This window comes from Vulpes vulpes, chromosome 1, assembly GCF_048418805.1.
Source record: "Vulpes vulpes isolate BD-2025 chromosome 1, VulVul3, whole genome shotgun sequence".
Classification (NCBI taxonomy): Eukaryota; Metazoa; Chordata; class Mammalia; order Carnivora; family Canidae; genus Vulpes; species Vulpes vulpes.
The window spans coordinates 22864167-22887895 of NC_132780.1; the positions used below are offsets into that span (position 1 = coordinate 22864167).

Genomic DNA, 23729 nt, shown 5'->3' on the forward strand with positions numbered 1-23729 from the left:
GGAATTAAATCACTTGGAGGCTGGCACTCCACGGTGAGACGTTCTTCCCATATACCGCGTGGGATGGGAGGAAGCAACTCTGCCGGGTGTGCCAACCTTGTCTTTACTAATGTGAGACCAGCCTGACTTACACTCACCCCTCAGGGTGTTCAGGGAGTCTCTCCCCTCCGGCTGGTCAGGATAAATGTCTCCTGCCTGTGAGACTCCTGCACACCTCCAGCCAGCTCTCAGCCCCCAAATCTGCTGTCTGCCTGGGCTTGTAAAATCTCCTGCAGATGCCAAAGTTTAGTTTTCCACCAAACACCCAAGTACAGCTTTTCAGTGCTTTCTCTGAGAATATCCCGCAATCATAATGGGAGAATTTAACTTTGTAAAGAGGCAAACACTACATCAGGGATGAATTTTTATATTTCTGCATGCCTGCACTTATGAAAGTGCTAACATGATGGTAAGAATGCACGCTAAATTTAAACATATATAGTGTTTCTGCTAAAAAAAAAAACAATATTCAACTGAGTAAATTTGAAGATCAAATTATCTCTATTGAACAATTTATGAATTGAACAGCATCCCATCTTGTAAATATTAAGGGAGCTCCAATGGGGCAGAAAGGTTTTAAAGGCAGGACAAGGACGTCATAAAAACAAAAAAGGAGGGACGCCTGGGTGGCTCAGCGGTTGAGCGCCTGCCTTCAGCCCAGGGTGTGATCCTGGAGTCCAGGGATCAAGTCCCACATCAGGCTCCCTGCATGAAGCCTGCTTCTCTCTTCTCTCTCTGCCTATGTCTCTGCCCCTCTCTGTGTGCTTCTCGTGAATGAATAAATAAAATATTTAAAAAAAAAAAGGATTATTTGGGCAAAGTCCTCCCCATTTGTGGGGGACAATGGGGACTTATTAGGTGGATTACATCACTACTGTAACCAGGAAACTTTGGGCTGATTGAGGAAAAGTTAAAACTACAACATACAACTTAAAACTAAAACTACTAATCTACAATAGGTTAGCTATTAAGCCCAGGTTTGGTGATGTAGTGGTAGCAAAGCAACTGTACTCAGGGCTTGGGGTTTTCTTTTAAACATGCCTTTGTTGCTTTAGTGTCTTATTTGTAAATGAAAAGGAAAATTGCTGTAACTCACATACAAGAAAATAGGCAAATGATGTTAATGGAAAAGAAATACATAAGATTTATAATTGGCAAGTAAAACAAAAGATGCTCAAAATCATGAATCCTTCAGGAAATGCAATAAAAACTACACTAAGGGGACACCTGGGTGGTTAAGCAGTTGAAAGTCTACCTTCAGCTCAGGGAATGATCCTGGGGTCCAGGATCAAGTCCCACATGGGGCTCCTTGCAGGGAGCCTACTTCTCCCTCTGCCTATGTCTCTGCCTCTCTCTCTCATGAATAAATAAATAAAAATCTTTTAAAAAATAAAACTACACTGAGATTATACTACACACTTATTACATGAGCTGAAATTAAAGAATGGTCATATCAAGTGTTGGCAGGTATGTAGAAGATATGGACTTCCATCCACTGTTGATGTGAATGCAAAAGCAAACAATCATTTTTTTTTTTTTGGCAAACAATCATTTTGATCACAGTATAGCAGTTTCTAAGTTAGTATTCATCTACCACGTGACTCAGATATTGAACATTACTGACAAAAATAAAAACAGCATGTCTATATGAAAGTACTGACACAAATGTTTGTTGAGTGCTTTATTTTCAATAGGCAAATCTAGAAATAACCTAAAAGCCCATAAAAAGGATGAATAAAGTAACAGCACCATACCCAAACATAAGAATGTTAGAAAAGTGAGCTACTCATAATATCATTGATGAAAGTCAAAGTAATTATAAAACACAAAGGAAATAAGGAAAAAAAAAAAGAGTAAACAGTTTGATTCCAAACATATAAATAAAAAGTGTGATGGCTTCCATTGCAAAACAAAGTACAATGGTTACCAAGAGGTGGGTAGCGTAAGGAGAGATTGTAATAGGGCAGGAGGTAAATATACCATGACATATATAGTCATTATCAAGGTTATGATGGTTTTCAGAGATTCATATGCTTGTCAAAACTTATCAAATTGTACATTTTTAATCACGCAGTTTATTAGCATCTGTAAATTAAACCTTTATAGTTTTAAAAATCGGCTCAAAAATATGTTTGGCAACCCTATACTGACAGTCCCACCTGTTCCCATGTCCTCTAGGGGTCAGTCTTACCTCGGTGTCTGCAAATACCGGGAGCAATGAAGGACATTTCCACCAGAGCCAACAGGAACAGTGCCTGGGTCTTAAGAGCCACATCAAAAAACTACAGATTTCTCCACCCCGTTTATTTTTATTTATTTATTTTTTAAGATTTTATTTATTTATTTATTTTTTAAGATCTTATTTATTTATTCATGAGACACACAGAGAGTGAGAGGCAAAGGGGGAAATAGGCTCCATGCAGGGAGCCCGATGTGGAACTGGATCCTGGAGACCCAGGGCTGAAGGCCGGCACTCAACCACTGAGTCACCCAGGCGCCCCCTCCACCCCCTTTAATATCTTGTTTTCCTCTTTGTGCAGTAATGGCTTTGAAGTGGTAAACAATGAGGGGGGTAAAGGAATCAATAGCTTTCAATTATTTTATCTGACAATGACTTCAGCTACATAAGAAAGGCACACCTATACCTCCTCAGATTTGTGCACACACTAATCCTGCAGTCACTGTCACAGAAACTTGTCCGGATGCACTTTTAGAAGAGGCACACTGCATCCAGTTGGATGCAGTCTCCTCCATTTCCTATTAAGCCAGTGTTTCTGTACCAGTTACAGTTTCCCCCTGCCCCCTGTGGTCTTAGAACCAGTGACCCTAGCCTAGTGAACTGTGGACATCAGAGCACATAGCTGTTTGTAGACATGGGAAGATACCACCTCAATGGTGCTGACATCCCCTGTGAGATCTCTTTTGAGTATGGGGAAAAATTCATGCTGCTTGCAGAAGCATCTGAGGGTCTCATACTTGCCCCCTTCTTGGGGTCATCACTGAGGATCCTAAAATCACATGGCATCCAGGCCTCAAATGAAAACCAGAAAGCCCTGCATAGGAGGCTGTGGGGCAGCAATGCAAATTTAGTCAAAACTGGCAGGCTGCTTACTGAAACACCTGGCTGGCTCAGTCAGTAGAGCCTGTGATTCTTTTTTTTTTTTTTTTTTAATATTTTATTTATTTATTCATGAGAGATCCAGAGAGAAAGAGGCAGAGACACAAGGCAGAGGGAGAAGCAGGCTCCATGCAGGGAGCCCAACGTGGGACTCGATCCCAGGACTCCAGGATCATGCCCTAGGCCAAAGGCAAGCGCTAAACCGCAGAGCCACCCAGGCTGCCTGAGCCTGTGATTCATGAGGTTTTGAGTTTGAGTCCCAAGTTGGACACAAATTTACTTAAAAAACCAAAAAACCAAAAACAAAAAACCTGGCAAGCTGTTTTCTGCCTTCCTCCTCTCCCTCCACAGGCACAGATAATTGGAGATTCCTAATAAGGTGAGCCTTTGATGACTGATGAGCCCACGTCTCTTTATAAATTAGCCTGTACAGTAAGTAGAAATTCAAAATCAAAAAGGACTTAAACAGTAAGGCCTTGATTACCATGTCGGCCAAATCAACGTGCAGCAGATAGTTCTCCGGTCTGTGACCTGGAAGCTGGAAAAACTCATCACAAGCATCACATAAGACCAAGGTATCCCTGAAAAACGTAGTCATTCTCTGTAAACTGCCAGCCAAACTCATGATATTCTCTGGATCATCACTGATTTAGGTCCATGCCTTGAAGGTATTCAAGGAAGAAGGAAAGCTGACCCCTAAGACCTCAGGTTACTGCTAATCTGCTGCAATTCATGAGAACAGAAGTCAGCCTGAGTACAAGGAGTACACTGGGGTGAGGACAGGTGCGCACTGTGTGGACCTAACAGCTGGCAGAGGTGAAATAGTCACTGAACTGTCAGTTACATAAATTTAGAGGGATCTCTGGACAAGTTAGAAAATGCAACTTAGCCACATATATTCCAACATAACTGAAATTGTAAGGAATCTCCAACTGTAAAAGATTCAAATCAGGCAAATGCCTCCTCAGAGAGTTTCACCAGTGTCATTACACTGAATAAGGAAATTGCATATTCATTATACAATTATGCCTTTCTCTAGTGTGAACTTTCCAATGTTGAGAGAGGTTAGATTTTCCCCTAAACGACTTCCCACATTCACTGCACTCATAAGGCCGTTCTCCAGTGTGAACCCTGTGATGGTAACAGAGAGCAGTACGAGTGATAAAGGACTTCCCACATTCACTGCACTCATGTGGCCTTTCTCCAGTGTGAACTTTTTGATGATAATGGAAACTGGAACTATAGGTAAAGGATTTACCACATTCACTGCATTCGTAAGGCCTTTCTCTCTTATGAAGTCTCTGGTGTACTAAGAGGGAAGATGTTTGGATAAAGGACTTCCCACATTCACTGCACTCATGAGGCCTTTCTCCAGTATGAACTCTGTGATGATAATGGAGGGCAGTGCTACTGATAAAAGATTTTCCACACTCACTGCACTCATAAGGCCTTTCTCCTGTGTGAATTCTCTGATGATAATAGAAGCTGGAACTAAAAGTAAAAGATTTCCCACATTTGTCGCATTGGTAAGGGTTTCCACCATTATGAATTCTCTGATGTATTGAGAGGGAATGTTTTTGCCTAAAGGATTTCCCACATTCACTGCACTGATAAGGCCTTTCTCCTGTGTGACCTCTCTGGTGGTACCTGAGGGAAGACCCAGAAGTAAAAGATTTTCCACATTCACTACACTCATAAGGCCTTTCTCCTCTGTGAGATCTCTGATGATAAGTGAGGGCAGAGCTAGAGGTAAAAGATTTTCCACATTCATTGCACTCAAAAGGTTTTTCTCCAGAATGAACTCTGTTATGATACTGGAGTTCATACCTACAAATAAAAGATTTCCCACATTCATTACACTCATAAAACCTTTCACTTGAATGAACTTTGAGGTGCATATTGAGGCTATTTCTTCGGGTAAAGGACTTGCCACACTCACTGCACTCATGAGGTCTCTCTCCAGTGTGAACTCTGCGATGATATCGAAGAGCACTATGAGTGCTGAAAGATTTCCCACAGTCACTGCACTCATGAGGCCTTTCTCCAGTATGAATTCTCTGATGATAATGGAGGGCAGTGCTACTGATAAAAGATTTTCCACACTCACTGCACTCATAAGGCCTTTCTCCTGTGTGAATTCTCTGATGATAATGGAAACTGGAACTACAAGAAAAAGATTTCCCACATTTGTTGCATTTATAAGGGCTTCCTCTACTATGAATTTTCTGGTGTATTGAGAGGGAATATTTTTGTCTAAAGGATTTCCCACATTCACTGCACTCATAAGGCCTTTCTCCCGTGTGACCTCTCTGATGGTACCTGAGGGAAGACCCAGAAGTAAAAGATTTCCCACATTCATTGCACTCATAAGGTCTTTCTCCTCTGTGAGATCTCTGATGATAACTGAGGGCAGAGCTAGAAGTAAAAGATTTTCCACATTCACTACACTCATAAGGTTTTTCTCCAGAATGACTTCTATGATGATACTGGAGTTCATACCTACAAATAAAAGATTTCCCACATTCATTACACTTATAAGGCCTTTCACCTGAGTGAACCTTTAGGTGCACATTGAGGCTATGTCTTCGGGTAAAGGACTTGCCACACTCACTGCACTCATAAGGCCTCTCTCCAGTGTGAACTCTCTGGTGATAATGGAGAGCAGTATGAGTGCTAAAAGACTTCCCACAGTCACTGCACATAAAGCACTGTCTTCCAAGGTGAACACCCTGGTCCTGAATATGTGAATGTTGGGGACCAAAGGCATTCTTGCATTCTCCCCAAGGATAATGACTTTTTCTGCTTTGTAAAGTTGCTCTGCACTGGATGGTTGTGTTCAGCTTCTCCCTACTCTCAGTGGCCTCTTGCTGCAGATGCCCCGAGCCAGACAGAAAATCTTTCTGAACTTCCCCACAGGTAAAGGACTTTCCAGAATTGTGGAGTCCCCAGCTCTTCACAACAGAGACCCTGTCTACACGGTTTCTGAATGGTTTTTCAGCCACGTGCTGCTCCTGCTGCTGTTTAAACCGTATACTAAAATAAAATCGTTTCCCACATGCCCCACACCTTAACAGTTTCTGGCTGTTTTCTTTTCCTTGCTCCTCAGCCAAGTGGAAAATGTCTCTCAAGACAAGACTACACATCTCACAGGGGTGGGTCATCCGGGAAGTCAGAGCTATCCTGGGCGTCCTGGTCTGTGACACACCTCCAGAAGCACTCTGTTCAATGGGTGCCTCCGCAGCCTCTGCTCCACAGCAGCAACCTGAACACAAAGAAATGCTGGTGAAATATGTGTTGACTATAGTGATGGGTAAGCCAATCACATACATGCCAGTCTTACCTGAGCATAAACGTATGGCATGGTTTTCTAGACACTGGAGATGGAATTCAGTTGAAGGAGTGACTGCTGTGTGTTACTGGGCCCTTAAGATCAAAGTATCATGGAGAGCTCACTAGAAGAATACAAAACTAAGGTATGACACCAGGAAGAGAGCCAGGGTCTACAACTTGTTCTCTGCCCACAGCTTCGAGTAGGCCCATTTTTGCTGCAGATATTTGGCCGAGTAGAAGGCTTTGGAAAATCCAATCACAAGAAATTTGCTACTGTTCAAGGTCAGTTCAGGGATTTGTTAACATCTCATGGCAAACTGGGCAAGTGTGAATGTTGGACTACACAGAAAGAGCAGTGAGAGAAAGGGGTGAGATGTGGAGGCCCGAGGAGCACCGATTACCCCTGTGCTGGAAGTCAAGGCATCACCAAAGAAACAGAACCCAGAAGTCCACAAACTGCCAACAGAGAAGAAAGAAAGCCAGAAATGGGGTGTGGCCATTGCCAACTACAGCAAACTCTGGTTGAACAAACAAAGGTGCCCAGTATGATATGAACAGAGGCCTAATATCACCAGCTTTCCCAGCTGTGATTCGCCAGAAACAGGTCCTCTCTGAGCCCACCTGGTCATGTCTGCAGCATACTCTGATACATGAAGGACTCTTCCCTGGAAGCCCTAGCTGAGGAACTACATGGTACCAGGAAGATAGAAATACTGTAGGACGGGGCCCCTGGGTGACTCAGTCAGTTGGGCATCTGATCTTTGATTGCAGCTCAGGTCTTGATCTCAGGGTCGTGAGTTTAAGCCCTGTGTTTGGCTCCATGCTGAGTGTGGAGCCTACTGAAAAGAAAAAAGAAAACAGAAAAGAAAAATACTGTAGGAGGGATCACTGGGTGGCTCAGTGGTTTGGCTCCTGCCTTTGGCCCAGGGCCTGATCCTGGAGTCCTGGGATCGAGTCCCATATCGGCCTTCCGGCATGAAGTCTGCCTCTCCCTCTGCCTGTGTTTCTGCCTCTCTCTCTCTCTCTCTCTCTCTCTCTCTCTCTAATAAAAAAAAAAAAATCTTTTAAAAAATTAAAATTAATGCAATCCTTATCAAAATACCACCAGCATGTGTCACACAGCGAGAACAAACAATCCTAAAAATTTGTATGGAACCACAAAATTCCCTGAATAGCCAAAGCAATTCCGAAAAGAAAAGCAAAACTGGAGGGGTGCGTGGGTGGCTCAGAGGATGAGTGAGCATTTGCCTTCAGCTCAGGGCATGATCCCGGATCCCAGGTCTGGGATTGAGCCCCACATTGGGGTGCCTGCAGGAAGTTGGCTTCTCCCTCTGCCTGTGTCTCTGCTTTTTCTCTGTGTCTCTCATAAATAAATAAATAAAATCTTAAAAGAAAAAAGAAAAAACTGGAAGCATCACAATTCCGGATTTCAAGTTTTATTACAAAGCTGTAGTGATTAACATAGTATGGTACTGGCACAAAAACAGATAGATAGATCAATGGAACAGAAAAGAGAGCCCAGAAATGGACCCTCAACAATATGGTCAACTAATCTTCCACAAAGAAGGAAATATTATTCAAAGGAAAAAAAAGACAGTTTCTTCAACAAATGGTGCTGGGAAAACTGGATAGCAACATGGAAAAGAATGAAACTGGACCATTATTTTATACCATACATGAAAAAAAAATTAAAAAACAGATGAAAGATCTAAATGTGAAACAAGAAACCATCAAAATCCTAGAGAACATAGACAGAAACCTCTTTGACCTCAGCCATAGCAACTTATCAGACACGTTGCCAGAAATGAGGGAAGCAAAAGCAAAAATGAACTATTGAGACTTCATCCAGATAAAAGGTTCTGCATAGCAAAGGAAACAATCAACAAAACTAAAAGGCAGCCTACAGAATGGATGAAGATATTTGCAAACAACATATACGATAAAGGCTTACTATCCAAAATCTATAAAGAACTTACCAAACTCAACATCACTAAACAAATAATCCAGTTAAGAAATGGGCAGAAGACACGAATAGACATTTTTCCAAAGAAGACATCCAGATAGATGGCTAACAGATGTATGAAAAGATGCTTAACACTATTCCTATCAGGGAACTACAAATCAAAACCATGATGAGATATCATCTCACACCTGTGAGAATGGTTAAAACTAACAACACAGGAAACAAGTGTTGGTGAGGATGTGGAAAAAGGGGAACACTTTTGGACTGTTAGTGAGAAATGCAAACTGGTACAGCCACTCTGGAGAACATTATGGAGGTTGCTCAAAAAGTTAACAACAGAACTACCCTACAAACCAACAACTATATTTATCCAAAGGATACAAAAACACAGATAAGAAGGCGTATATACACCCTGATGTGTACAGCAGCATTATCGACAAGAAGAGAACCATATGTCCACTGACTAATGAATGGATAAAGAAGATGTGGTATATTTATATAATGGAGTATTACTCAGCCTTCAAAAAGAATGAAATCTTGCCATTTGTAATGACATGGATGAAACTAGAGGTTATTAGGCTAAGTGAAATAAGTCAATCAAAGAAAGACAATATCATATGATCTCACTCATATCTGCAATTTAAGAAAACAAATGAACAAATGAGAAGGGGGAGTAGAAAAAGGAGAAAGAAAAAAAAAAGGGACGCCTGGGTGGTTGAGTGGTTGAGCGTCTGCCTTTGGCTCACAGCCTGATCCTGGGATCCAGGATTGAGTCCTGCATTGGGCTCTCTTTGGGGAGCCTGCTACTCCCCTCTACCTGTGTCTCTGCCCACACCCCCTCTCTGTGTCTCTCATGAATAAATAAATCTTAAAAAAAAAGAAAAAAGAAAAGAAAAAGAAAAAGGATACAGAACTAAGAGTTGATGGAGGGAAGTGGGTGGGGATGGGCCAGATAAGCGATGAATATTAAAGAGGGCACTTGTGATGAGCACTGGGAATTGCATGTAAGTGACAAATCATGAATTCTACTCCAAAAACTATTACTACACTACATGTTAACTAAGTTTAAATTAAAAAACAAAAACAAAAAGACAAAAGCAAAAAAACTACCACATGGTCCACCATTGTCATTTCTAGGTATGTATACCAAAGAAAATCAGTATCTCCACAGAGTATCTTCACACACATACCCACTGCAGTATTATTCACAATAACCAATATGTGGAAATATCATTAACTGTGCCTGTGTGTTTAAAGTGACAAAGAACATTTAGTATACACACATACACAGGAATATTCAGTCATAAAAAAGAAAGCAAAATTTCCACTTGCCACAATATGGATGAACCTGAAAAATACTATGCTAAGTCAAATAAACCACACAGTAAAAGACAAGTATTGCACAGTATTACATATAAGGATATTCTTGAAAAAACAAACATACCCAAACTCACAAAAAAGGAAAAGAGGATGCCAGAAGCTAGGACTGGTGGAAATGGGGAGATGGTGGTCAGGGATACACGCTTTCACTTAAAACACGAGTAAGTTCTAAGGACCGAATGTACAGCAGTTTGAATACAGTTCTTTTCTTTGTCTGTTTAAGATTTTATTTATTTATTCATGAGAGAGAGAGAGAGAGAGAGAGAGAGAGAAAGAGAGGCACAGAGACACAGGCAGAGGAAGAAGCAGGCCCCCTGCGGAGAGCCCAACTGTGGGACTCATCTCAGGTCTCCAGGATCACGCCCTGGGCTGAAGGCGGCGCTAAATCGCTGAGCCACCCGGGCTGCTTTGAATACAGTTGTTAATACTGTATTGTACACCTGAAATTTGGTAAGTGAGTAGATATTAAGCTTTCTCAACAATACTAACAAAAAGGTAAATTTTTTTTAAGATTTATTTATTTATTCATGAGAGACACACACACACACAGAGACAGAGACACAGGCATGGGAAGAAGCAGGACCTATGCAGAGAGCCTGACGTGGGACTTGATCCCAGGTCTCCAGAATCACGCCTTTGGCTGAAGACAGCACTAAACCACTGAACCACCCGGGCTGCTGAAAAAAGTTATATCAAGTGATCGGTGTGTTGATTGCCTTAATTTAGGTAATAGTTTCATATTCTATAATAAATCATCATATAATACACCTTATTTATTTTTAAAGATTTTATTTATTTATTCATAAGAGACACAGAGAAAGGCAGAGACACAGGCAGAGGGAGAAGCAGGCTCCCCACAGGGAGCCCAGTGCGGGACATGATCTCTGAACGGAGATCACACCCGGCAGACGCCCAACTGGTGAGACACCCAGGCATCCCAAATCATCATATAATATACTTTCAATAATATAATTTTATTTGTTAATCATTTCTCAAAAGTTGAAGGAAGGCGACCAGATGGAAGAAGAGATGTAAACACTACAGAAAGAACCATAGAGGACACTCCTGAGAAGTAGCCCATGGTCCACTTAAGAAGTAAACATGCCAATGCCTGCAGTTTCAGGCACAGGCAGGCACAAGGAAATGTCACAAGGTATCAAAAGGCGGGCCACAGAAATGGCACGGCTCGGAACACCTGTACCCAGCCGGGCAGAGGGCAAGCCAGGTGCAATCCATCAGCTTCACTGCAGGACTACTGACCTCCAACGTCACCCTCAGGGTTCAGCACACAGGGTACAGGGACTGCAGGGCAGAGGAAAGGGCACACCAACTCAGAGCTAGCCACAAAAGCAACTACCCAGAAAGCTGGGGAAGCAAGCAGTGCCCACAGGCCACACATGAGAAGGACAAACCATCCCCTGGAAAAGAGAGGAGGGGGATGTGGAATACAGAGTCTACTACTCCAGGTGAATGAGGATGGTTAAGGCCTTACCCAGTGAGGATATAAGTGTAAAGTTCTCCAGCATCACATGGTGGTACAGCCGTCTCTGAGCCTCATCCAGAAGTCTCCACTCCTTCCAGGAGAAGTACACGGCAATGTCCTCAAAGGTCACGCCACCCTGTCAGGAGAGCGACACATGGAACCATGAACATTCTCTCTCTCTCTGAGAACCCACAATCCAACCCACACACACAGCACCCCAGTCTCCCCTGCCACCTCAGCTCCCCACTGTAAGATAAATGCCAGGTCCTGGTGCCACTAATGCTGCACTCCTCTCGCCTTCCCGTCAATCACTGTTCAGTCCTCAGTAGTAACAGACATGGGACATGTAGGTGCAATCTAAGCTCTGGGTGTGGCCTGCAAGGTCCCATCCTCCTGTCACCATATTCCCAATGCAGGCTCTCAGATTATGCCCTGAGACAGCCAGGTATGGGCCCTGCTTTAACAGAGAGTCCTCAATATCAGGACCCTGAGGTCCTTGGCTCACACTTCCTCTCCATGTGCACATGATTCTGTAGACTGTACCTCTCTCCTGTCTTCAGACCCCACAGATGAACGCCCACGCCTTCCTGCCCCCACACCACACGATTCTCCCACCTTGTACTCGTCACAGGTCATCCAAAGGATGTTTGATGGCTCCACTACCGCCCCAGGACTCTCATGAATCCCAACTGAGGGAAAGCCTCAGATGCTGCTGAGAAGCCCTCCTCAAACTGCCTGTAATCCTCCCTTCAATGACAGGCACTCACAAGCACATGTCAACTTAGGATACTCACAGACCCTCTTCTACTTCTGTGCTACCCATGCTGTCCCTCAACCATCAGAACCCACCACTGTCCATTGAACCGTTGTGAAGACCCCAGCACTAAAGGTCTCCCTGCCAGGCACAGTGAAGCAGCAATGATCACATCTGCCCAGACCTTATCCAGCAGCAAGACTTTGAAAGACCCCAAATATGGTAAAAGCTGATCCCAAAATTCTGGTGAAGCCCTACAAAACTGGTAAGATAGTAGCCCCTGTTTCCCAAACACTCGTAGGTTCAGCATTTGACTCTTGATCTCAGAGTCCAGAGGTCAAGTCTCATTTTGGGCTCCACAAGGGCATGGAGCCGCCTTAAAACAGACAGACAAAAACAAAAACAAAAACAAAAAACCCCCAAAACTCTCAGTTGTCCTCTGCTATCTCTTGTTCCATCCATCACCCTGTGGAAGGCTTGCCCATCTGACTGCCAGATCATTCTCTCTACCTTCATCTGTGTTCGCAATGCCCAGCAACTATACAAAGTCACGCTGAACAACAGAACCACTCTTCAGCACAGTTTAGTAGGACCCGGTGACCTACTAATAGCACTGCTAATATTCTCTGCATTCCCTTCCTTTTTTTTTTTTTTTTTTTTAAGATTTTATTTATTTATTCATGAGAGACACAGAGACAGAGGCAGAGGGAGAAGCAGGCTCCACGCAGGGAGCCTGATGTGGGACTCCATCCCGGGACTCCAGGATCACACCCTGGGCCGAAGGCAGGCGCTAAACCACTGAGCCACCCAGGCGTCCCTGCATGCCCTTCCTAAATGGGACCCAATTCTCCCCCTGCTCCGCACAACAGCCATCACTTTTGGAAGCCTCCAATCTGCAACTTTCCCCCAGTTTCCCAAAATGTCCTGTCCAGCTGCCCACTCCACACCATCACTCACACTTTCCTAAAACATCTAAGATGCTTAACCATGTCAAAACAAGTGAGGACACCCCAAGGGATAATCAATATACTGCCAACTTCCATCAGGTTCACGGGAGCTTCAATCCCTTACGCTGCTATTCATAACGGGAAACCTCACTAAACTGGAGTCGGGAGGTTGCACTTCGGGGAGCTCTCAGGCACTACCAATGTGATCAACTGCAGGCCCAACAGAAAGCGATGGGATTGACCTTATATGGGACACGACTTCACTACCTCAGACCCCAAAAGACAGGCTTTCCTGATCACCGCACCCAACAGCTCAGCCAATGAGAAGCCGCAACTCCCAACTTACTCCAGTGGACTTGTAGTTTACAACAGCCTCCCCAACTTCCCCCCTTTCCCCTTAAAATAGACTACCTCTCTCTTGTTCTCCACACTGGCCCGCTATTTTGACTCAGCTGCTTTATTCCAAACCGCAGTTCTCTGTCGCTCCTACATCAATCCATTTTTGCGGGGAACTGGCACTTTTTAAGGTTCACGTAATGAAGGCCCTGGGGTTTGCCCTGACTCCTCCCTTCCTTTTCTCACCTGCAACACCCACAATCGGCCTCGGCCCTGCTCAGAACATAGACCAGTCAACAGGTTCACCACGTCCACGGTGGCCACGGAGTCCATCAACAATCCACCGACTACTGCGATTCCCTCCTCCTCGCTTACCCCCGCGGGGCGTGCCCTTCTCTGTGGCCAGATAAAGCCTATGTACACCCGGGTCGCCCCCCTCTCAGCACCGCCAAGACAGACGGCCCCGTCAGGCAGCGAGGGCGCAGGCCTCACTGGCCGCGCGGCACCTGCTTTGACAGAAAGAATGGACACGTGCAGTTCACCGCTGCTGGCGCAGCCAACCCCCACCCCCGCAGTCAGCCCCTGCCCGCCCCTCCCCTGCTGCCCGCTGCAGCAATACAGCCCGCAGGCGCTCACCCGCGGGGACCCGGCACACCCGCGCCTCCCTGTCCGGAACGCCGGGGCCGGGGCCGCAGGGCCACGAGCAGGCGCCCCGCGCTCGGGCCTTAGGGGTCTGGGTGCAGGGAGAGCGGAGAGGGTCCGGGGGACGAGCGTTTACCTGCGCCGGGGTCCTGGGCGCGGCCGCAGCCATCGGACTCGGAGGCGGAGTGGGCCCGGCCCTCCGTGTGCCTGGCGAGGACAGTGGGTCCCTTTGCGTCTTCACGACTAGTCACCCCGACCTGAGCCCGACCCCTGGGGGATAAACAGACCCAACCAGAGGAAAAGTATTTACAGCGAAATGAGGCCGGAAGTCCCGCCCCCTAGGATGGCGCCCGCCTAGAAACGCGGCATTGTGTTCCCTCATTGGCTCCTCGCTGCGCCGTGCCCAGGCTCTTCCCGGTAGTGTGGTTTCCAGAGCTCAGGCAGCCTCCCGTAGGGGGTCCTCCACCCAGGAGTACTGGAGCGGAGGTCACTTGGCATCCTGGGGCCTTTGGAAAATGCTGCTCCTACCCAGAGGCACTGTCATCATTTCCCGTTAAGGGCAGAGAAAGGGGCGGCCTGGGTGGCTCAGCGGTTTAGTCTCTCTTTCTAGCCCAGGGCCTGATCCTGGAGAACTTGGGTCGAATCCCAGGTCAGCCTCCCTGCAGGGAGCCTGCTTTTTCCTCTGCTGGTGTCTCAGCGCCCCCGTCCCCCCGCCCCGTGTTTCTCATTAATAAGTAAATAAAAACTTTAAAAATAAATAAAGGCGGAGAGAGGTCATAATTTTAGACTCCAGGAAGTTCAGTCAGCTTCCAAGACACTATTATTTTAGGTGCTCACAAATCCTTTTACTTAGGTAAATTACATGTCATTTCGTACAGCACTCCAGATATATAATGAATGTACATAGTTGAAAGATGTTGCTCATCAATGCTTGTATCCCGAAACGTTAGTCAGTTTTGGAATTGGTTAGGATGAATACAAAATTCCCTGTTTTTGTTTTTAAATATTTATTCATGCGAGACACAGAGAGAGAGAGGCAGAGACATAGGAGAGGGAGAAGCGGCCCCCCACATAAACCGGATATAGGACTGGATCCTGGGCTCCGGGATCATGCCCTGAGCCAAAGGCAGATGCTCAACTGCCTAGCCACCCAGGCGTTCCACAAAAGTCCCTGTTTAAAATTAAGTCTAAGACATTGTTAAGGTCTATAGGCTTTAGTCAGTGATTTGTGACTTGGGCAGCATCTCATCTAGCAAGTAGAGGGCAGCTTCAAAGCGCTACAAAAAGGGAAAGGTTTTTAAAGATAGGACCTAAATGTCATAAACAGAACAGAGGATTATGTCAGGTAAGATCACCTTATTGTGGGGATAAAAAGGTCTTATTAGGAGAGTCCCTCATATTTCTTTGGGGAATTGAGATGGCCCATCTATGTGGCAGAGTACCTTTTTGGTACCGACCAGAAAATCCTTTACTGAGCTTGGAACTAAATTTCTGAGGGAGTTTGAAAATGCATTGAGCTTTGGAATTACTCCCTGGTTTGGTGACATGGCCTATCAGAAGTGACTCCATTTGGGGCCTGTGGTTTCCTTTTGCACACCCCATATAGTTCTCTGATATTGAAGAAGAGCAGGAATGTTAGGCCACCCTGAATGAAGTGGTCAGTGATAGGTTTGGCTTCTGGCTCCACACTAATCCTCTCTTGCCTGTATAGTGATTGTGTCCCATCTATTGAGGAACACTTTTATCCATATATTTCTTTCTTTTTTTATTTTATTTATGTATTTGAGAGAAAGAGAGAAAGAACACCACCAGAGGGAGATGGAGAAGGCTTTTTGCTAAGCAGAGAGCCTGATGAGGGACTGGGTGGGTCCCAGGACCCTGAGATCATGACCTGAGCCAAAGGCCGATACCCAATCAGCCAAGCCACCCACAAGCCCCTGCCCATATATTTCTTACTCTATATTCTCAGGTATCCTCAATATCTTTTACGAATCTGACATCATCTCAAACACAAAGGAGCTTAACTGTTGCTGTTTTGGGTATAGAACAGATATTGTCATTTTCATTTGGAGCATGTGTGCAGAGACAATCTGAGCCCTGAAATAAAGGGTTATCTGAACCCAGTGATCTCATCTCCTTGCTGGGAATGATTCTTCTTTCTTCAGGCCCTAGCAGTACTGTTGCTTCAGTATTTGAAATTATATCGGAAAAACAGTGGTGAAATACCCATTTCAGCTATTTAGTGGAAGAATAGCTCTTAGAAAACCCATGTTCCATCTCCCTACACATCAGTAAAGGTTAAAAAAGAGTGACAACCTCAGAGAACTTTTAGAAGAAGGCTCTAAGAGTCTGAGAAGAGAGAGAATCAAACTGTGCTGGACTAATGTGTTTGGTTATTCTGAGGCTTTTATCTCAAAAACGTGTTTTTTTTTTTTTTTATTCCTGAAAACACTGAGAAATACTACTGTCAATCTTAAAAATAATAGCAGTTAATTTGCTAGTAAATTAAGCTTATTCAAGAATAACAGAGGAATTTCAACCTAGATAACCACACTATGGTAAATCACAAGCAAATCTGAAGAGACAAAGGTAAAGCCAGCTTTTATTAGGTCTTAGGAGATTTGAGAGGGTGTCTTTCAATAAAAGTCATTGAAGAACAAAATTTTGAGAGTGCGGCAGTGTTTCATTTACTGCATGTCATGGTTAGTACATCATTGCTGATTTAAGGACAGAGCATCCTTTTTGTTAAAAGCAGGATATTAAATTCGTACCACAAAGCATCCTCCCTTGTCAAGATTAAAATTGTATTCCTTTTTCCTCGTGATTATATATGTCCCACCAGCATCCTCTTTTAGGGTCTCCTGACTCCACATTACCTGTGGTTTCCTTTACTAATTTTCACACCACTTTGGATAGAGACTTAAAGAGGAAATTTACAGTACCTGGGGTAGTTAAAAATATGGGGGAAGTTGAAATGTCGTATTTATTCACTGTTCTACCAAATGTGAATTGAACACATACTGGGTTTTCAGGAACTTTTGGTAGGTGTATGGGAAAAATGCAGGCATAAGACAAGCAGTCCTGCATTCATGTGGCATTTCTTAGGTTCAAGGGAAACAGAGGAAACCTGAAAGCAGAACTACTAAATTATGTTGCATGTTAGAATGTGGCAGGTGCAATGGAAACAAGGAGAGGTCATGATTTTGTCATACAAGGGGACTGGATGGAATACTACACTGGGCAGTGAGAAAGCTTTCCTTAATAAGAGCAGCACTGAAGGGCGCTGCCTGGCTCAGTTGATAGACCAACTTGATCTCAGGGTTTTAAGTTCAGAACCCATGTTGGGTATAGAGATTACTTAAAAATAAAATCTTTTAGGGCGCCAAGGTAGCCCAGTTGGTTAAGTTTCTGCCAATTGGTTCAGGTCATGATCCCAGGGTCTGGGATGGAGCCTGTCCCTGCTGGGCAGAGTCTGCTTTTTCCTCTCCCTTTGCCCTTCCCCCTCTGCTAGTGCTCTATCTATGGCCATCTCTCTCAAATAAATAAAGTCTTTAAAAAATAAACAAGTAAATAAACAAAATCTTTTAAAAAAAATAAATAAAAGCACTACTGAGCAAGGGTGAGCCTTGGTTTTCTGTTTTTTTTTTTTTTTTTTTTTTAAGTTAACTCTGTTAGCGGTCCCTGGGTGGCTCAATCAGTTAAGCATCTGTCTTCGGCTCAGGTAGTGATCCCAGGGTCCTGGGATCAAGTCCTGCACCAGGTTCCCTGCTCAGCAGAGAGCCAGTTTCTCCCTCTCCTACTTCTCCTGCTTGTGCTCTCTCTATCAAATAAATAAAATCTTTAAAAACATAAATTAGCTCTGTTAAAAGATAAAGTGAGGTAAAATAATATTTCAAACAGCATGTTTGAGTATACAGCAAATGCAACTGGGCAGCATCAAACCAAACTAGAGATAAGTCTATTGTAGACAAAAAGGGGAAACAAAGCAAAGAAGTTATAAGATTGGCTATAGCTTAAGGAATCGCCTCATTTAGGAAAGCCTAGTTGCTTGTTTGTGATTGGGTGTTCTTAGGTTTTGATTTGATTTGATACAATAATTTGCTTGAAGTTTCAGTTTGCTTATGTAGGTGTCTAGGGCATTGGAACTTCCTGCATCTAATGGCCTCCTTCTTGAGTTATGGTTTCAAGCCAAAGAAGTAGGTGGCTAGGTGGCTTCAGTGTGTGGCATTCTCAGCAGTGGAGATCCTGGAATCCCAGCCCTTTAATTCTTTAGCCTCCTCCACTCACTGCAGAGACACTCAGGAAATGTCCATTAGAAACCTTTGCTCTGGGGGTCACCTGGGTGGCGCAGTCAGTTAAGCAAGAAAAATCTCAGTACACAGGGACGCCTGGGTGGCTCAGTGGTTGAGCGTCTGCCTTCCGCTCAGGGTGTGATCCGGAGTTCCAGGATCAAGTCCCACATCGGGCTTTTTGCATGGAGCTTGCTTCTCCTCCTTCTGCCTATGTCTCTGCCTCTCTCTGTGTCTCTCATGAATAATAAATAAAATCTTAAAAAACAATCTCAGTACACAATCTAATCATACACCTAAGGGAGCTAGGAAAAGAACAACAAATGAAGCCCTGAGCCAGGAGAAGGAGGGAAATAATAAAGATTAGAACAGAAATAAATGATATAGAAACTAAAATAACATTAGAATAGGTCCTTGAAATGAAGATCTGAAAAAAAAAAGAAAAAAAAAAAAAAGAAATGAGGATCTGGTTCTTTGAAAAAATTAATAAAATTGATAAACTGCTAGCCAGACTGTTCAAAAAGAAAAGGGAAAGGACCCAGGTAAGTAAAATCACAAGTGAAAGAGGAGAAATAACAACCAGCACCACAGAAATACAAACAAGTATAACAGAATATTATGAAAATCTATATGACAACACATTGGACAATGTGGAAAAAAAATGGATAAATTCCTACAGATATATAAACTACCAAAACTGAAACAGGAAGAAATAAAAAACTTGAACTGACCAATAACCAGCCAGGAAATTGAATCAGTAATCAAAAATCTCCCAATAAGCAAAAGTCTAGGGACAGATGGCTTCACAGAGGAGTTCTACCAAACACTGAACAAAGGGGTGATACCATTCTTCTCATATTATTCCAAAAAATAGAAATGGAAGGAAAACTTCCAAAATCATTCTATGAGGCCAGAATTACCCTGATTTCAAAACCAGACAAAGACTTCTCTAAAAAAGACAACTACAGGCCAATATCCCTGGTGCACATGAATATAAAAAATTTCAATAAAATACTAGCTAAGCAAACAGTACATTAAAAGAATTACTTACCATGATCAATTGGGATTTATCCTAGACTTCAAGGGTGATTCAAAATTTGCAAATCAACCAATGTGATGCACCACATTTGTAAAAGAAAGGATGAGAACCATATGATCCTCTCAATAGATGCAGAAAAAGCATTTGACAAAGTACAACATCTATTCATGTTAAAAAAAAAAAAACAACACTCGGGACACCTGGGTGGCTCAGTTGTTGAGCATCTGCCTTTGGCTCAGGGCGTGATCCCGGGGTACTGTGATCAAGTTCCACATCAGGCCCCCTGCACGGAGTCTGCTTCTCCCTCTGCCTGTGTCTGCCTCTCTCTCTCATGAATAAATAAAATCTTAAAAAAACAAAACAAAACAACTCAAAGTAGAGATAGAGGAAACGTAGCTCAACATCATAAAGGCCATATATGAAAGACCCACAGCTAATATCATCCTCATTGGGGAAAAACTGAGAGCTCTTCCTCAATAGTCAGGAACAAGACAGGGAAGTTCACTCATACCACTGTTATTTAACACAGTCCTGGAAGTCCTAGCCTCAGCAATCAGACAACAAATGAAAATGAAAGCCATCCACAACTGGCAAGGAAGAAGTCACACATTCACTATTTGCAGATGACATGATATTCTGTATAGAAAACCCGAAAGACTCCACCAAAAAATTCCTAGAACTAATACATGAATTCAGTAAAGTCACAGGATAAAAAATCAACATACAGAAATCTGTTGCATTTTTATCCACCAATCATGAAGAAGCAGAAAGAGAAAAAAAATTGATGTCATTTACAATTGCACAAATGACCATAAGATACTTAGGAATAAACCTAACCAAAAAGGTAAAAGATCTGTACTCTGAAAACCATAAAACATTGATTAAAAAAATTGAATATAACACAAAAAAATGGAAAAACATTCCATGTTCATGGATTAGAAGAACAAACATTGTTAAAATATCTATATTACCCAAAACATTCTATACATTTAATGCAAGCCCTATCAAAACACCACCAGCATTATTCACAGAGCTAGAACAAGCCATCCTAAATTTTATAGGGAACCACAAAATTCCCCAAAGAGCCAAAGTAATCTTGAAAAAGAAAAGCAAAGATGGAGGCATCACAATTCTGGAATTCAAGTTCTATTACAAAGCTGTAGTGATTAACAAACAATATGGTAATGGCACAAAAACAGACACATAGATCAATGGAACAGAATAGAAAACCCAGAAATGAGCCCACATCTATATGGTCAACTAATCTTCCACAAAGCAGGAAATAATTTTTTTTTTTTTTTTAGGAAAGAATATTTAATGGAAAAAAAAAAGACAATCCCTTCAAGAAATGGTATTGGGGACGCCTGGGTGGCTCAGTGGTTGAGCATCTGCCTTTGGCTCAGGTCATGATTCCGGGGTCCTGGGATCAAGTCCGGCCTCAGGTTCCCCACAAGCAGCCTGCTTCTCCCTCTGCCTGTGTCTCTGCCTGTCTGTTTCTTTCATGAATAAATAATTTTTTTAAGAAAAATGGTATTGGGAAAACTGGACAGCAACATGTGAAAGAATGAAACTAGATCACTTTCTTACATCATACACAAAAAATAAATTAAAAAATGGATGAAATACCTAAATGTGAGATAAGAAACCATCAAAACCCTAGAGGAGAACAGAGGCAGTAACCTGTTTGACGTGAGGTGAAGTAACTTCTCACTAGATATGTCTCCTGAAGCAAGGGAAACAAAAGCAAAAATGAAGTATCAGAATTTCGTCAAGATAAAAAACTTCTACGTACTGAAAGAAATAGTCAACAAATTCTTCTTGGGAGAAGATATTTGCAAATGACATACCTTTTTATTTATTTATTTATTTTTAACTTGAGAGACAGAGAGAGTGAGAGGGGCAGAGGAAGAGGGAGAGAATCTCAAGCGGACTCCAAGCAGAGCCCAGGGTCTGACACAGAGCTTGATGTCATGACCCTGAGATGGTGACCTGAACTGAAACCAAGAGTCAAATGCTCAACTAATTGAGCCACTCAGAAGCTCCTGCAAACGACATACTTGATAAAGTGTTTGTATCCAAAATATATACAGAATTTAAGGGGGAATCCCTGGGTGGCTCAGCGGTTTAGCACCTGCCATCTGCCCAGGGTGTGGAGTCCCAGGATCGAATCCCATATCGGACTCCCTGCATGGAGACTGCTTCTCCCTCTCCCCGTGTCTCTCATGAATAAATAAAGTCTTAAAACAAAAACAAAAACAAAATATATACAGAATTTATAAAACTTAACACCCAAAAAGAAATGGGTGGAACACATAAATAGGCATTTTTCCAAAAAAGACATGCAGATGCCTAACAGACACATGAAAAGATGCTCAACATCTTTCATCACCAGAGAAATACAAATCAAAACTATGACATTTCACCTCACACTAGTCAGAATGGCGAAAATTAATAGCACAGGCAACAACAGGTGTTGGTCGGGATGCAGAGAGTGGGGAACCCTCTTACACTGTTGATAGGAATGCAAACTGGTGCAGCCATCTGGAATACTGTATGGAGATTCCTCAAAAAGTTAAAAATATAACTATCCTATGATCCAGCAATTGCACTTCTAGGTATTTACCCAAAGGACACAAAGATGCTGATTTGAAGAGATACATGCACCTCAATATTTATAGCAGCATTATCAACAACACCCTAATTATAGAAAGAGCTCAGAAGTCCATGTGGGGTAGGGATGCCTGGGTGACTCAGTGGTTGAACATCTGCCTTCAGCTCAGGGTATGATCCTGGGATCCGGGATCAAGTCCCTGTGAGGAGCCTGCTTCTCTCTCTGCCTCTCTCTCCGTATCTCTCATGAATAAATAAATAAATCTTAAAAAAAAAAAAAAAGATGTGTATTTACATATACAATAGAATACTAATCATCCATAAAAAAGAATGACATATTCCCATTTGCAAAGATGTGGGTGGAACTAGAAAGTATTATTCTAAGTGAAATACTCAGAGAAAGACATGTACCATATGATTTCACTCACGTGGAACTTAAGAAACCAAACACAAGGGATGCCTGGGTGGCTTAGTGGTTGAGCGTCTGCCTTCAGCTTGGGGCAAGATCCAGGGGTCCTGGGATTGAGTCCCACATAGGGCTCCCTGTGGGGAGCCTGCTTCTCCCTCTGCCTGTGTCTCTACCTCTCTCTGTGTGTGTCTCTCATGAATAAAAAAAAGAAAAAGAAGAAAGAAAGAAGAAAGAAGAAAGAAAGAAAGAAAGAAAGAAAGAAAGAAAGAAAGAAAGAAGAAAGAAAAAAGAAAGAAAACACATGAACATAGTAGGGGGAAAAGAGGCAAACCAGAATACAGATTCTGTTTTAAAAAAACATTTGTTGGGGCGCCTGGGTGGCTTAGCGGTTGGATGTCTGCCTTCAGCCCAGGGAGTAATCCTGGAGACCCGGGAATGGGTCCCGCAATGGGCTTCCTGCATGGAGCCTGCTTCTCCCTCTACCTCTGCCTATGTCTCTGCCTCTCTCTGTGTGTCTCTCATGAATAAATAAATAAAATCCTTAAAATTTTGTTTGTTTATTTATTTATTTATTTATTTATTTATTTATTTATTTATTCAAGAGAGACAGAGAAAAAGGAAGAGACACAGGTAGAGAGAGAAGCCGGAGCCCCATGCGGGACTCATCCCAAACCAGGATAATGCCCTGAGACGCGGAAGGCAGACGCTCAACCACTGAGCCACCCAGGCGTCCCAACAAATTGGAATTTAAATAAAAACTAGGAAAAAAGGGGACGTCTGGGTAGCTCAGTGGTAGAGCGTCTGCCTTGGACTCAGGGCATGATCCTGGGGTCCTGGGACTGAGTCCCGCATGGAGCTCCCTGCAGGGAGCGTGATCTCCCTCTATGTCTTTGCCTCTGTGTCTCTCATGAATAAATAAAATCTTTTTAAAAAATTAGGCAAAAATCAGTGACTATGTAGTGATTCAAAGGTGGTGGCAGATAAAGCTCTGGGGAAACATCAATTGATGATGAAAAAATTAATACTTTAGAGAAATTTTAGCAGTGAAGTCTGAAACGATGTAGAATTAATCTGAGCAGTTGACTACTAGAGTCACTAATCATTTTGCTTCCAAAGTGAAATTTTCTTCATTCTTTTTTTAAAAAAAGATTTTTATTTATTTGAGAGAGAGAGAGCGAGAGACCAAGCCTGGGTGAGGTGAGGGGCAGAGGGAAATGGAGAGGCAAACTCCCCACTGAACAAGGAGCCCAACACTGGGCTCAATCCCAGGACGCCGGGATTATGACCTGAGCCGAAGGCAGTTGCTTAACCGATTTAGCCATCCAGGGACCCAAAATTTTCTTCATTCTTTTTTTTTTTTTTTTTAAGATTTTATTTATTTATTCACGAG

The 23729-nt window shown here is 43.1% G+C and overlaps 1 protein-coding gene across 1 annotated transcript; it reads right to left on the bottom strand.

The window, feature by feature from the left end:
• Window positions 1-3997: 3997 nt before the first annotated feature.
• Window positions 3998-13743, bottom strand: LOC112908829 (uncharacterized). Its single transcript, XM_025984419.2, is given in 4 exon segments — window positions 3998-4268; window positions 4270-6419; window positions 11323-11449; window positions 13597-13743. Coding segments are annotated over 4 exon segments (2460 nt in total). The 5' UTR covers window positions 13684-13743; the 3' UTR covers window positions 3998-4172.
• Between the last annotated feature and the right edge of the window lie 9986 nt (window positions 13744-23729).